General features: G+C 41.4%; 1 protein-coding gene across 1 annotated transcript in view; it reads right to left on the minus strand.

Annotated features, from left to right (window-relative positions):
• The window catches only part of pde8a (phosphodiesterase 8A), a 230,564-nt gene that overhangs the window by 61,381 nt on the left and 154,393 nt on the right, over window positions 1-14,790 (minus strand). The window contains 2 exon segments of the mRNA XM_034194944.1: window positions 6,454-6,594; window positions 8,916-8,994. Of these exon segments, the coding sequence (XP_034050835.1) occupies window positions 6,454-6,594; window positions 8,916-8,994 (220 nt within the window).

Genomic DNA, 14,790 nt, shown 5'->3' on the forward strand with positions numbered 1-14,790 from the left:
AGAACAACAGAGGCAGCCCCAATCCGTCTAATCCGGCTCCAATTTACCACCACTAGTGAACAAGATCCTGAGAAACTTTAACTCCTCCACTTGGGACAGTAACTCTCCCCTGCCCAGAGAGTACAATCCACCTTTTCTGACAAAGGACTATGATCTCAGATTAGATGGTGCTGATCCGCATCCCAGTCACATTACATTCTGCCTCAAACTGCCCAGTGCACATCAGAGGTCACAGTCTGATGAAGCCAACAGAACCCCATCATCTGTAAAAAGCAGAGATGGAATTCTGTGGTCACCAAAGTGGACACCGTCCAGTCCCTGACTGCACACTGAAATCCCGTCATAAAAATCATGAACAGAATTGGAGACAATGGGCAGTGCTGTGGAGTCCAACACCCACTGGGAACAGCTCTGATGTGATGCTGAGAATGCGGACACAACTATTACTTTGGTGTTGTAGAGACCAGTTTTTGCTTTGCAGCACTTTCGGCACCCCATACTCCCACAACAGTCGTCACAGGATCAAAACAGAGGACTCATTCATAATATTTGGTCTCACTGCTATTGCCTATAGCCTTCCATTTATCACTCAAACATTATCTTTATCATCCATCATCTTTTTCTTAGGCATATATCAAATAAAGGCGCTAAACATAGGTATGAGCACTAAATGTGGGTATGGGCTAGATGCAGCATGGTGAAACGGAGAGAAGCTGCAGTATTGTGGGGATGAGTAATTCAGAGAGCAGCAGGTTGCTTTATGGGTAGAAACTACACTCCTGGAGTCCTGCGTGCTTGTTTCATGTCCCCCCCACCTACAGACCAAATGTGACAGCTTAAAAAGATCCTTCCTGCTGTTAGCCTGCCAGGGAATGACCTTCGCTTTCTGTGTAGTAAGATTACAGCACTGTCATCAACTGCTGTTCTCATGCACAAAAAACATAACCGCAGAATAGCCGGCAGTGCAGATATACAGAACACACCAGAGCACGTGACAAGACAAAGGCAATAGCAGATGCTTGTAGTGCTTAAAAGAGTGACTGCTTATCATATGAAATTATATTCTGTTGCAAGTATGCTTTACTGTATATTTACAAAATGAGCATTACAAACCATTTATGACATCATCCCAAGGCAACTGAGAAGCATCCTATTATGGACTAATCAACTGATAATTTTAACAATAAACCAATTCATCATTTACTCTATAAAATGTCAAACAGAAAATAGTGTCAACACATTTTCTCATAAGTCTAAAAGAAATTTTCAAATGACTCAATATTTTTGAACAAATAGTCCAAAAAGCCAATTATTCCACTGGATATTAACAACTTATTCAAACCAGTATGTCTGACATACATCCAAGTTAAAGCCACTTTAAACCAGTAAGTTGTGCACTACTGGGATTTAAAAGCAGTTTTAATGATTCAAGGTTTTTAATTAACAGTTAAAAAAAAATTAAATTATTATAATTCAAGAGAGTTTAAGTTCAGGCCTCACCAACACGGAGCACTCTGGCAGCAGGCAGCCCGTCGGAAGCCTGTGAGGCGCCCTCAATGGATGCTCTAAAAAATAGCCAGTGACTAGTGGGGCTGTTAAGCATAAGAATTGTGCACAAAATAAAAGAAGCATGAAACTTTCAGCATTTGCTCTTGATGACATAAGCTTTGATTTAAGATGTGGAGGCATTTGCAGTTTGACCCCTGGGGTCAGCTAGAGGTCATTGACCTCTAGGATATGAAATTTCTATGTATGAAATTAGAAATTGATGTGCCTTAGGCTCTAAATGTGATGGAAATGTGAACAAGATGTGGATTTCCATGTTTCTGAGCATGGGAAATTCATTTATGATGAGTCCAATTGCCACAGAGGTCAAAAACTGTCACTCTTTGGGGTCAAAGGTCAAGGTTGATTGAAAATATCCCACATTTTGGTCGGTCTAAATATATAATGTACAGCTTCTTTGTATTTTAGCAAACAATGCCATGTTATGCATCATCCAAACTTAAAATATAGTTCCTTGTTCATTTTCTTTCATTTAGTGTATTGTCCTTACACTATCTATGCTATCTGATCTAAATAACAGGCATAGTTTGGAGGCACAGTCAGACTTATTTTCCATACCATGCATCATACCATGCAGAGGTGAACATGCTCTACAAAATTTTCCCCCACACATTAGCTTGTCAGAAACCACTGTTGATTATGTTGAAGCTGTATTAATTGATGGTGCTGCAGCTGCACATATGCTCAAGCAAGGCACTGCTAAAACCTTTCAGGACTACGCTGACAGTGTTTTTATACCATACATAGTATCACAGTTGACAGGCACAAGACACATCGACATTGTTTGGGATGTGTAGCAAACAAATAGCCTAAAAGCCACGACAAGACAGAGGAGAGGAAAAAGGAACAACAGAGGAACCAGGCAGTCTGATGCCAAAGAACTGGAAAGATTTCTTGCCTGTGGAGGAAAACAAAGCTGAGCTATTTCAATTTCTCTCTATTCAAGTGGTTAATACACCACTACATCTTGACAAAGAAGTGTATGCCACAAACAATAATACTGTCCTCTGTTCTCCTGGGGGTTGTGATGGGAGTCCCCTGTGTCCATGCACTCACGAGGAAGCTGATACTCGTCTCTTTCTTCATGTGGCAGATGCAGCCAACAAGGGAACCAAGAAAGTGATGGTGCGAACTGTTGATTTTGACGTGGTCATCTTGGCAGTGGATGTCTTCAAGAAAGTCAGTCTGGAGGAAATGTGGATCACCTTTGGAGTTGGCAGCAGTTTCTGTTATATAGCCATTCACAAAGTGGTTGCTGCACTGGGTCCTTACACTAGTTCTGCCCTGCTAGCATTTCCTTCTTTTACTGGCTGTGATACAACTTCTTTATTCTGTCATCGTAGTAAAAAGACTGCCCCGGATACATGGCGTGTATATCCAGAGATTGCAGATGCCTCAAGAGTTGAGTGATCTTTCCTTGTCTCAGCTTGAACGCTTTGTTGTACTGATTTATGACAGAACGAGTGCATGCTCAGAAGTCAATGAGGCAAGAAAGTATCTTTTCACCCAGAGGTCAGGATCACTGGAAAACATCCTCCTACACAAGACGCTTTGAGACAACAAATCAAAAGAGCAATGTACCAAGTTAATATGGAACCTTGCCTTTTTTCCTCAACCACATTTGACAAGTCCCTCAGACTGGGGATGGATTGGCACTGATGTTGGTTGGCAGCCACTTTGGACAACCCTCCCTAAGGCATCACAGGCTTGCTATGAACTTGTGCACTGTGGACATGTTCTGGTGACTGCAGTGACTCAAACATTGTTCACTAGTTGTACTAGTTCGCCCTAATGACTGTTTGCGTGCGTGTTTGACTTGGTAACTGGCTTTGGTTATGGAATGATTTAAGCGGAGATCAGAGAACGGTGTCCGCTTCCACCCCCTATGGATATAAGAGTAGAGCCACTAGTGAAATGGAGGAGGAGGGGGAGGGATAATTTGTGGTGCCAGGGCGCATGACGTGAGGATGAGCTGGTGGGTTTATATCTCCTGGAAGATGGGAGACAGGTGAGTTCATGGCTGTCAATCATCCTACGGGCTCATCCCGAACTATGTTTAGAAAACAACATTTGTGATGACATGTTGTGGACACACCAAGTTGTAAACCCTTCTTATGAGTTCAAGTCTGTTGTTTCTGACGTATTGAGGTTAGGCCTATGTTCTTTTGCCTGGTTCATATTTACATGTAACTGTTTGATAAAACACAAAGGAGCTGTACATTTTATATTTAGATCGACCAAAATGACTGTTATTGACCTCTGGGATTATTGGACATATCAGAAATGAATTTTTCATACTCAGAAACATAGAAATATACATTTAGTTTACATTTCCATCACATTTAGATCCAAAGACACATCAATTTCTAATTTAATACATAGAAATTTCATATCCTACAGGTCAATGATCTCTAGCTGATCACAGGGGTCAAACTGCGAATGCCTCCACATCTTAAATCAAAGCTTATGTCATCAAGAGCAAACCCTGAAAGTTTCATGCTTCTTTCATTTTGTGCACAATTCTTATGATAATGAGAGCTTAACAGCCCCACTATACTCAGGGTTTGCGCTTACGCCGTCCTAACACAAAATAAACAAGGCTGGGTGCAATATATAATATGCACCACGTCCCAGGATGCCACATCCCCAGGAAGCGCACTGTGACCCTCCGTCTCCTGTCTGTAGGAGGAGGCGGGGTCAGCCTGCTCTGTGTCTGAGCACGGATGGACGCTTAGAGTGGACAGCCGAAAACAGTGAACCAGTCTGCATGACTCCATCCAGAATGTTTGGAAGGATAAATGGAATTGGTTAACTTACTTATTTCTTCCAAACAAGGAACGCAAAAGCCATCTGTGTTTGGTCAGTGTCTCCATATGACATCAAACCGTTATTCATGACCTATGTATAACATCAAATGATGATGATGATGAATTTTTTTATTTGAATATGTGTATAGTACACAAGACAAGACAAAACAATATCATTACTACATAAAGAAAGTACATATTCAAAAAGGAATGGGAATAAGTATAGACTTATTAGTCCCATCCCTTTACTCTGAACTTACAATACAACTTATATCATCATTCGGTTCCTTGGTTACAGTGTTTTTCCCACTTCTACAATTTATACATTTCAGAAGTTTCAAGCTACTTACTTATTTGTGAACATATCTTGTTTCTTTCACAGTTTCAGTCAACTTTTCTATAATTTACACATAAGAAATTCCAACATTCATTTGCATCATTTAATAAGACAAGTGCAACGGAGTTTCTCCTATTGCTCAACTCTCAAAAATGTATTCTAAGTTGCTTCACTGTATCATGACAAAATCACCTCTTTAAACTTCTTTTTAAACCTTCTCATGTCTGGACACCCTCTCAGCTCTTCAATGATTGAGTTCCAGAGCTTCACACCACAGACCAAGACACAAAAACTTTTTCTGGTAGTGAGAGCTCTGGCATGTTTGAATTTTAGTGCAGCTCTCAGATTGTATCCCCCTTCTGTCTCCATAAACTGTTTTTGAACATTATCAGGCAAACTATTATTTTCTGCTTTATAAATTATAATTACAGTTAAGTATTCTACCAGATCAAAAAATTTCAGTATTTTAGATTCAAAAAATAGGTGATTTGTGTTGCTCCTGAAGCTAACATTATGAATAATCCTAATGGCTCTTTTTTGAAGACATACCAAAGGCTGTAAAGCTGTTTTATAGTTGTTCCCCCACACTTCAGCACAGTAACCTAAATAGTGTAAAACCAATGAACAATACAATAGATATGATTTTTTAATCAAGCACATATCTTGCTTTAGTTAACACTCCGATGCTTCTTGCAAGTTTAGATTGCACATATTTGATGTGTGCTTTCCAAGAAAGGTTTTCATCGACCAATACTCCTGCAGCCATCTAACAGCAGCCAACAGATTGCAGCCATCTAACACAACCTTTATTATTTTATTTAAATGACATGAAATACAGCTGTATGCAAACGTCTGGGCACCCCTGATGATTTCTATGATTTTCCTTTATAAATCATTAGTTGTTTGGATCAGCAATTTCAGTTAAATATATCATATAGCAGACAAACACAGTGATATCTGAGACGTGAAATGAAGTTCATAGGATTTACAGAAAGTGTGCAATAATTTTTTGAACAAAATTAGACAGGTGCATAAATTTGGGTACCCCAACAGAAAAAAATACATCAATATTTAGTAGATCCTCCTTTTACAGAAATAACAGCCTCTAAACTCTTCCTATAGCTTCCAATGAGAGTCTGGATTCTGGCTGAAGGTATTTTGGACCATTCTTCTTTACAAAACATCTCAGGTTTGTTGGTTTCCGAGCATGGACAGCCCACTTAAAATCACACCACAGATTTTCAATGATATTCAGGTCTGGGGACTGAGATGGCCATTCCAGAACATTGTACTTGTTCCTCTGCATGAATGCCTTAGTAGATTTTGAGCAGTGTTTAGGGTCGTTGTCTTGTTGAAAGATCCAGCCCGGTGCAACTTCAACTTTGTCACTGATTTGTGAACATTGTTCTCAAGAATCTTCTGATATCTGCTGGATCTGGAATCCATGTGACCCTCAACTTTAACAAGATTGCCAGTACCAGCACTGGCCACACAGCCACACAGCATAATGGAACCGCCTCCAAATTTTACTTTCAGTTTGAATTTAAGGAAGATCATTTTAAAAAGAAATTAAAATGTGTGAAATACCAAGGGGCTGAACACTTTTGCAAGCCACTGTAGCTCACACAAGGTGAGTGTGAACCACCATTCATCAATAATGTGGCCTGGAAAACATTGTCAAGATGTTTTCCAGGCCACATTTTTCATATTTTCCATATTTCACATTTTTCAATTTTTCATTACCTTTCCTTTCCGTATGCAGGAGTTTATAGTTTCAAGGAGATCAGGCTTATTCTTCTCGCTTTTAGGCACTTCAATTATTTCCTTCCCTATTAGTTCGCCTTGTTGGTAGCCCATGATGGACTCATAGGCAGGATTCACATACTGTAGGAGATAAGAGAGATAAGACAGTGGTCAGACTTGATCTGCTACAATCTGCACTTCATAAAGTCCATAATCAGCTAAGATCAGAAACAGTGAATTCCAAGATGTCAGCAGGGCTTGTGAATGTGACTTTAGATAGGGTTGGGTATTAAGAATGGATTCCTAATGGGTCACAACAGAAACTCTAGAAACGTCTTGACATATGATACTTCCACTGATATGTTTCTTATATTGGGGAGGGATATGTGTGCGTATGAATGCAACTACTTTGAGTGACTGAATGAATGTTTCTAGCTGGTGATAATGATCGTCAAACCTGCCCTATCCTCATCAATAGGTTTCCCATTGTCTGTGACTGTGTTGTGATTAATAGCGTAATTCTGAGGTGCTGGAATAGCTCCATCGCTGCACGCATCAGTCCAATGTGTTTGTGGACAGATGCACAACCTGAAACATCCCCGTTAGAAATGTAATGTTGGCGAAAAGGGAGAAACAGACATACATGATAAATGTCACACTTAATTTTGAATGAATGAATTAAATTTATTTCACACAAAGGGAAAACATAAAATGTGGAAAAGTGAAGCACTGTGAATACTTTCTGGATGCACTAAAGTTGCTTTTATAGGTGTTAGACCGCCACACAGTAGTTTACATATGGTAAAATAAACAAACAGCAGATTATGTACTCTGATTTATAATCCGGTACCTTTCTAGCTTTCCCCAAAACTGCCACACTCCTCGCCATCTTTGATTGAATGTAACCTATGTGGGCAAAATTTCGATTTTGTGGTCCAATATCACACCCAGAAATTTATTGCATTCATGTTGCTCAGCACCTGACAGAATGGACGGATAAGGTGGCCAAATTTCTGAAGTATGTCTTCAGAATGTGCAAGAAATACAAATATGATGCCAGTATGATTGGGAAAATGGATAAAACACCAGTTTGGTTTGAACTGCCAGGAAAGAGAACCCTGTCACAAGCCGGGGAGCATGAAATAAACGTATCATCAACAGGACATGAAAAAAACAAACAAAAAAACCAACCAAACAAACAAAAAAAACAGGATCAGTCACATTGGCTGCCTACGCAGACGTACCAAGTTGGCACCTTTGGTACTGTTGCCAGGGATCAGGCCTATGAACAAGGAAACAAAATCTCTACCTGCATATAGGTGTAATACTCTGAATCTAGGAGGAAATCTTGGGCAGATAAAGACTATCAAGCATTGGCAACAGGTGGTCTGGGGTCGAAATAGACGGACACGCTGTCTACTTGTGTAGGATTCATTTCGAGGCCATTTGACTGGCGATGTCAAGAAGATGGTGAGGGAAACGTACAACACTAACACAGCAGTCATGCTAGGAGGCTGTACATCACACCTACAACCTGCTGATGTGAGCTGGAACCATCCATTCAAAGCCCGCATGCAAGAGTTGTATGATGAATGGCTGTTCAGCAGACTGATTGAGAAAACCTCCAACGGGAATAGGAAGTGCCCATCGAAGAACGATTTACTCAAATGGATGAAGGAGTCATGGGGAGTAATAACCTTTAAATCCTTCAAGAAGTGTGGTGTCTTAAGTGCTATAGATGGCTCAAAAGATGTTTGTTTGGGGCTGACGGTGACCCATTTGAAGGATTTGACTCAGACATCGTCCCACCGAGTCAGATGTGGAGTCTTCCGCAGAGGAAGACTATGACGATCCTGGACACTAGCCACAACATTTCCATTCTTTGACATCAGCAACTGGACAGATTCATTAAACCTTTGGATCTCAACTTAAACTGGTGCACTGCTATACAAGTTGAAATCGGTGCTAAAAAAATCATTATTATTAATTCATATCTACCTCATCATCATGAAGTACTTGGAGGATTTGGGTATTCTGAGTGCTTTAATTGAGTAATTTGACATCTCATATCTTGCTACTCCCTTATTCTGTAATAGAAACCCAGCTATTTATATTGCGATGTGACACTTTTTAATCATGTAAAAATATATACTAGCATTATTGTGGATGATATGATATGGCAAAGTCCGATTCTTAATTTTACATCATCCTTAACAACTAAAGAGACATGTCAAAATGAGTTATCTTTTTAAAATAGGCAGTTATGCGAAATCATAGCATGGCAATAAAGGCTACAGTGCTATGATGTTCACAAAAGAAACCATTCAGAGAAACAGAGACAATAACTAAATCGTTTGACATCTGGAATCACAAGACCAACAAAAAGCACTGGAAAGAGACAGAGAAAGAAAACAAGGGATGAGCTGTTACACAAATGGTGCATCAAGACGTTCAAAACCGACCTGAATTACTTGATCTTCAGAAGTGATCTCTATGGCCTCTTGGCTTTGTTCTAGAGCTGTGAAAATAGCATTTCCAGCCCTTGTGCAAGGAAAGAGACAGCAAAAAAACTGTTACTTAAAAAAACATATTAAATATCCAGCATATTCACTCAAAGTGTGTAAGAAGGCACTTCAATTTATTTATTTATTTATTTGAAGGAGGTGAGCATGTGCTCCTCTTACACATATACGAGGTCTGTTAGAAAAGTATCCGACCTTTTTATTTTTTGCAAAAGCCATATGGATTTGAATCACGTGTGATTGCATCAGCCAAGGTTGAACCTTCGTGCGCATGCGTGAGTTTTTTCACGCCTGTCGGTTGCATCATTCGCCTGTGAGCACGCTTTGTGTGAGCAGTGGTCCACCCCTCTCGTCAGATTTTTATTGTGAATAAATGAATGATTTGGAGCTTTGCTGCATCAAATTTTTCCAGAAACTGTGAGAGACCTCCAGGTGGACACCATTCAGAAAATTCAGATGGCTTTCAGGGACGATTTTATGGGGATTACAGAGATTAAGGAGTGCTCCAGCCGGTTTAAAGACCGCCCACAGCGTCTGAGAGCGCGGCGCGCTCCGAACACCGATCAACAGGCTGAAACGCCGCTGAAACAACCAGATCATTTCCAACGTGAAGGCTTTGTTGATCCGGGACGTCGTCTGACTTCCACAAAAATGGCAAGACGTGGACATCAGCACTTTTTTGGCACATTCCACTGTTACAGGAGTTTTTGTCATGGAAAGAGAAGCAGAGGGATGCGCCACGGAGCCGCTCATGGCGCGGGACAAAACCACCTCCGTGTTGGGCTTTCAGACGGCTTTCGGTGGCTTTTCAGTCGTGTGACTATCCGAGAAATTGTGCATGAGCTGGACATGCCACAACATGTCCTGTGAGGCTTCATCATGGCGTTGCTTTGTGCCATGTGGCTCCACTGCGACGTGCAGAATTCCTCCGCTCCTCTTTCCATGACAGAAACTCCTGTAACAGTGAAATGTGCTGTTCATTTCCACACTGGACGCTGTGTTGATCCGGGACGTTGTCTGACTTCCACAGGAATTGCGGAAGACGTGGACATCTGCACTTTTTAGGCACATTGAGACAAACGTGCAGAGGAATTCCGCGTGTCGTGGTGGAGCCGCATGGTGCAAAGCAACGCCATGATGAAGCCTCACAGCTCATGCACAATTTCTCGGATAGTCACACGACTGAAAAGCCACCGAAAGCCGTCTGACAGCCATCTGAAAGCCGTCCTGTGAGACCAACACGGAGGTGCTTTTGTCCCGCACCATGAGTGGCACGGTGGCGCATCCCTCCGCTTCTCTTTCCATGAAAAAAACTCCTGTAACAGTCTTGATGTCCACGTCTTCTGCTATTTTTGTGGAAGTCAGATGACGTCCCGGCTCAACAAAGCCTTCACGTTGGAAATGATCTGGTTGTTTCAGCGGGGTGTCAGCCTATTGATCGGTGCTCGGAGTGCGCCTCGCTCTCAGACGCTGTGGGCGGTCTTTAAACCAGCTGGAGCACTCCTTAATCTGTGTAATCCCCATAAAATCGTCCCTGAAAGCCATCTGAATTTTCCGAATGGTGTCCACCTGGAGGTCTCTCACAGTTTCTGGAAAAATCTGATACAGCAAAGCTCCAAATCGTTCAGACATTTATTCGCAATAAAAATCCGACGAGAGGGGTGGACCACTGCTCACTCAAAGCGTGCTCACAGGCGAATGACGCAACCGACAGGTGTGAAAAAACTCAAGCATGCGCACGAAGGTTCAAGCTTGGCTGATGCAATCACACGTGATTCAAATCCATATGGTTTTTGCAAAAAATAAAAAGGTCGGATAGTTTTCTAACAGACCACGTATATGTGAACTATAATTCCTACACTCGTCACCCGATTTGGATGTTAACTGACCTCAAATTAAAGCTGACCCTCTCTTCTACAAGTTAATATTCATCATTTGTCTTCAGTGCTGTGAAAGACACGTAAAACAACTAAATTCTTCAAGTGTAGCTAGACAGGACTCCATAATTATTATAGACACCCAAAAAATTTGATAAATATGCAGTTTGATGGTCCTTTCTTTGTGTCAACAGAAAATAAAGCATGTTTTAAAGATTGACAGAGAAACAAACCACCCTACCCAAACACACACCTTTTCTATTTCTTTAAATAAGTCAAAGATCAAGTTACAAAAATAATAATTAAAAAAAACACCTCTCTGTAAGTTTATTGTTCAGAACAACCACATAAAAAAGTTCAGATGAGCAAATGACAAAAATAAATGACTATACAAACATGATAAAACATCAAACTTTTTTAAATAAAGTGTAAGCAAATTGTAAGAGACCAAATAAAATAAATTATGTAGTTATACCACCAAAACAAATGATGTGTCTCTCTTTCATATTTGCAGAGTACTGTGTATCGATCTATCTATTTATCTATATATATATCTATATATATATATATATATATATGAACACAAATGGAGCCAACCTGTGAGCTAGTTCGGGCAAACAAGTTGAGTTGCCTTGATCTACATTCACTTGTTATGCCCCATTCTCCTCATAATTGGCCCAAACACTTCCTGCAAATGGTAAGAGCTTTTAAGACTCAATTTCCCAGCTCTTTCCTCTGCCTGTGAATGCCACTACTGCTGCATCAAAGTTACTGCCTGCCGTCAATATGTGAGTAATATACGAGGTCTGTTAGAAAAGTATCCGACCTTTTTATTATTTATAATTTATTAAATATTTTACTATTTATTTTTTGCAAAAACCATATGGATTTGAATCACGTGTGATTGCATCAGCCAAGCTTGAACCTTCGTGCACATGCCTGAGTTTTTTCACGCCTGTCGGTTGCGTCATTCGCCTGTGCGCACGCTTTGTGGGAGGAGTGGTCCAGCCCCCTCGGCGGATTTTTACTGTCAGGAAAATGGCTGAGTGACTGCCGCTTTGCTGCATCAAAATTTTTTCAGAAACTGTGAGAGACAGCCAGGTGGAAACCATTCGGAAAATTCAGATGGCTTTCGGTGAAGATCTTATGGGCATCACACAGATGAAGGAGCATTACAACTGGATTAAAGATGGCCCACAGCAACTGAGGGCGCGCCGCGCTTCGAGCGGCCATCGACAGGCTGAAACGACCAGATCATTTCCGAAGTGAAGGCTGTGTTGATCCGGGACGTCGTCTGACTACCAGATAAATGGCAAGAGAGGTGGACATAGCACTTTTTCGGCACATTACACTGTTACAGGAGATTTTGTAATGAAAGACGTGCGGCGGAATTTGTGTGTCAGGACGGAGCCACGTAATGGCGCAGAACAAAAAGCACCTCCGTGTTGGAAGTCTCACGGGACATGCCCAGCTATTCCACCATTCGGAAGATTCAGACGGCTTTGGGTGGCTTTTCAGTCGAGTGAGTATCCGAGAAATTGTCGAAGATCTGGGCATGTCACATGTCCTGTGAGACCAACACGGAGGTGCTTTCGTTCCGCGCCATTAGCGGCTCCGTGGCGAATTCCTCCGCTCCTGTTTTCATGACAAAATCTCCTTTAACAGTGGAATGTGCCGGAAAAGTGCTGATGTCCACCTTTTCTGCCATTTCTCTGGTAGTCAGACAACGTCCCAGATCAACACAGCATTCAGTTTGGAAATGATCTGGTCGTTTCAGCCTGTCGATCGCCGCTCGGAGTGCGGCGCGCCCTCCGCCATTGTGCGCCGTCTTTAAACCGGCTGTAACACTTCTTTATCTGTGATGCCCATAAAATCGTCCCTGAAAGCCATCTGAATTTTCCCGAATGGTGTCCACCTGGCTGTCTCTCACAGCCATTCAGACATTTTCCTCACAATGAAAATCTGACGAGGGGGGAGGACCAGTGCTCACTCAAAGCCTGCTCACAGGCGAATGACGCAACCGAAAGGCGTGAAAAAACTCACGCATGCGCACGAAGGTTCAAGCTTGGCTGATGCAATCACACGTGATTCAAATCCATATGGTTTTTGCAAAAAATAAAAAGGTCGGATACTTTTCTAACAGACCTCGTATATGTCATTTAGTGCAACTCCATGTTAAGAGTTCAAAGACAAACAAAAAGAAGCCCCATGGGGTGTAAAATTGTACCAATTAAGAATTAAGTGTGAGTGAGAGAGAGAGAGACTCTTATCTTAGTGTACATTAATTTGAGATAATTTGCAGGAGTGGTGGCCAAGTGGTTAGTGCGCTTGGTTTTAGTGCAGAAGGCTCCCAGTTCAAACCCCACCCCTGCCATATTTCTCCATATAATGTGGAATTGCATCAGGAAGGGCATCCAGTGTAAAATTTGTGCCAAATCAACATGCAAGTCCATGCGACCCAGAGTGGAAAAAAACAAGGGAGCAGCCGAAGGGACTTAATTTAAGCCTGGTTCACATGACAGGATTTTAAAATGATCTTTAGGTTTCCAAAACCTGAGAGACCACACATGTGGAGATAAAAAAAAAATCATAGATCTAACAGTGTTGGTCGTACAGTGTGTGGTGTGCAGCTACACAGTAAGAACACCACCACCACGCACGAACATTCCCAGCTCAGACAGGAAATCTCGTGAAATCTCTCGAGATTAAACGTGACTTCAGAGTAAACAAACGGAGTTAGTTTGTGGACTATTTAAAACAGAAGGAAAAAAATTATACAAAAAGAAAAGGAGTTCTTTAAAGGAGTGGAGACAGCGCGACCACCAGACTTTCTGGTAAGTCAGAACAGCTGTTTTGATTTTAGATTTCGCTCCGTGCGTCCGTCACCTCGCTTTCTGATTGGCTGCACGTCACATTCAGCAGGCTGCGTACTCGTTTGTGGCCGGAGGACACCGCACACACTGCGATATCGGGCCAAGACAATCCAACATGTTGAATATCCCCGATTTGCGATCGGAGCGCCCCTGACGTCCTTCCGAGCAGATCAGAGCGCTCTTAACACACCACACATGGCAGGAATATCTGATAAGATTATCTTTAGCATCATCACGATTGTCCGGGCGTCCTTAAGATTGTCCGAAGGGGAAGATCGGGTCCGATACCAGCCTAATTATCCTGCCGTGTGAACCAGGCATTAGTTGGTCAGGGATGTGTTACACTGTTCAATATTTGCAGTCTTCAAGTGGATGCTTGGTAGGGTTGTGGAAACCAGTGTGTCTGGTAACAGAATATTTACAGAGGAATCTTTCAAATGATGATACAAGCACCAAATGTGGCACATATACTCAGACATTACGCTTTCGAAAAATCAGACGGGCCACTTGAATTTTCAATAGGCAGCCAGGTAGGGGTCAAGAATTACACAGGGGTCAAAATGTAAAATTGTGATAATCATAATCACAAAACTACTTGTATATCACATTGTCTGATCATAAAGATTCTAAAAAAGTATAGTTTGAACTATCTATGACTGAATGTTCTGGAGTTCTGGAGTAAAAACAACAAAAATGGTGACAAAGATCAATTTCGTTTTGTACAAGGGTCAAAAGGTAAAGTGGCTCCAATTCTGGTAAAAAGTGATGTAAATTATTGGTTGAGTTAACAAGCTTTTAAAAAGGAATAGTTCGCAACATGTGTCATGCTTAGTTATCACATTATGGGGTATGTCATATCCAATGGATGTGGACATTGTTTAACCTTTACTTTGGAGACCAAACATTCACCACAGTCAAACCTATTTCATTTATTAATCCTAGTACGTTTATTTCATGGACATGAACAAGCGAAGTTCTTCAGAATCTCAACATGTCATTTAGATCCTTCAGACTTTTTTTTTTTTTTGAGCAAATGCTTCAGGGGAGCATGAGCATGGCTAAAAC

Source organism: Thalassophryne amazonica, chromosome 2 (genome assembly GCF_902500255.1).
Source record: "Thalassophryne amazonica chromosome 2, fThaAma1.1, whole genome shotgun sequence".
NCBI lineage: Eukaryota > Metazoa > Chordata > Actinopteri > Batrachoidiformes > Batrachoididae > Thalassophryne > Thalassophryne amazonica.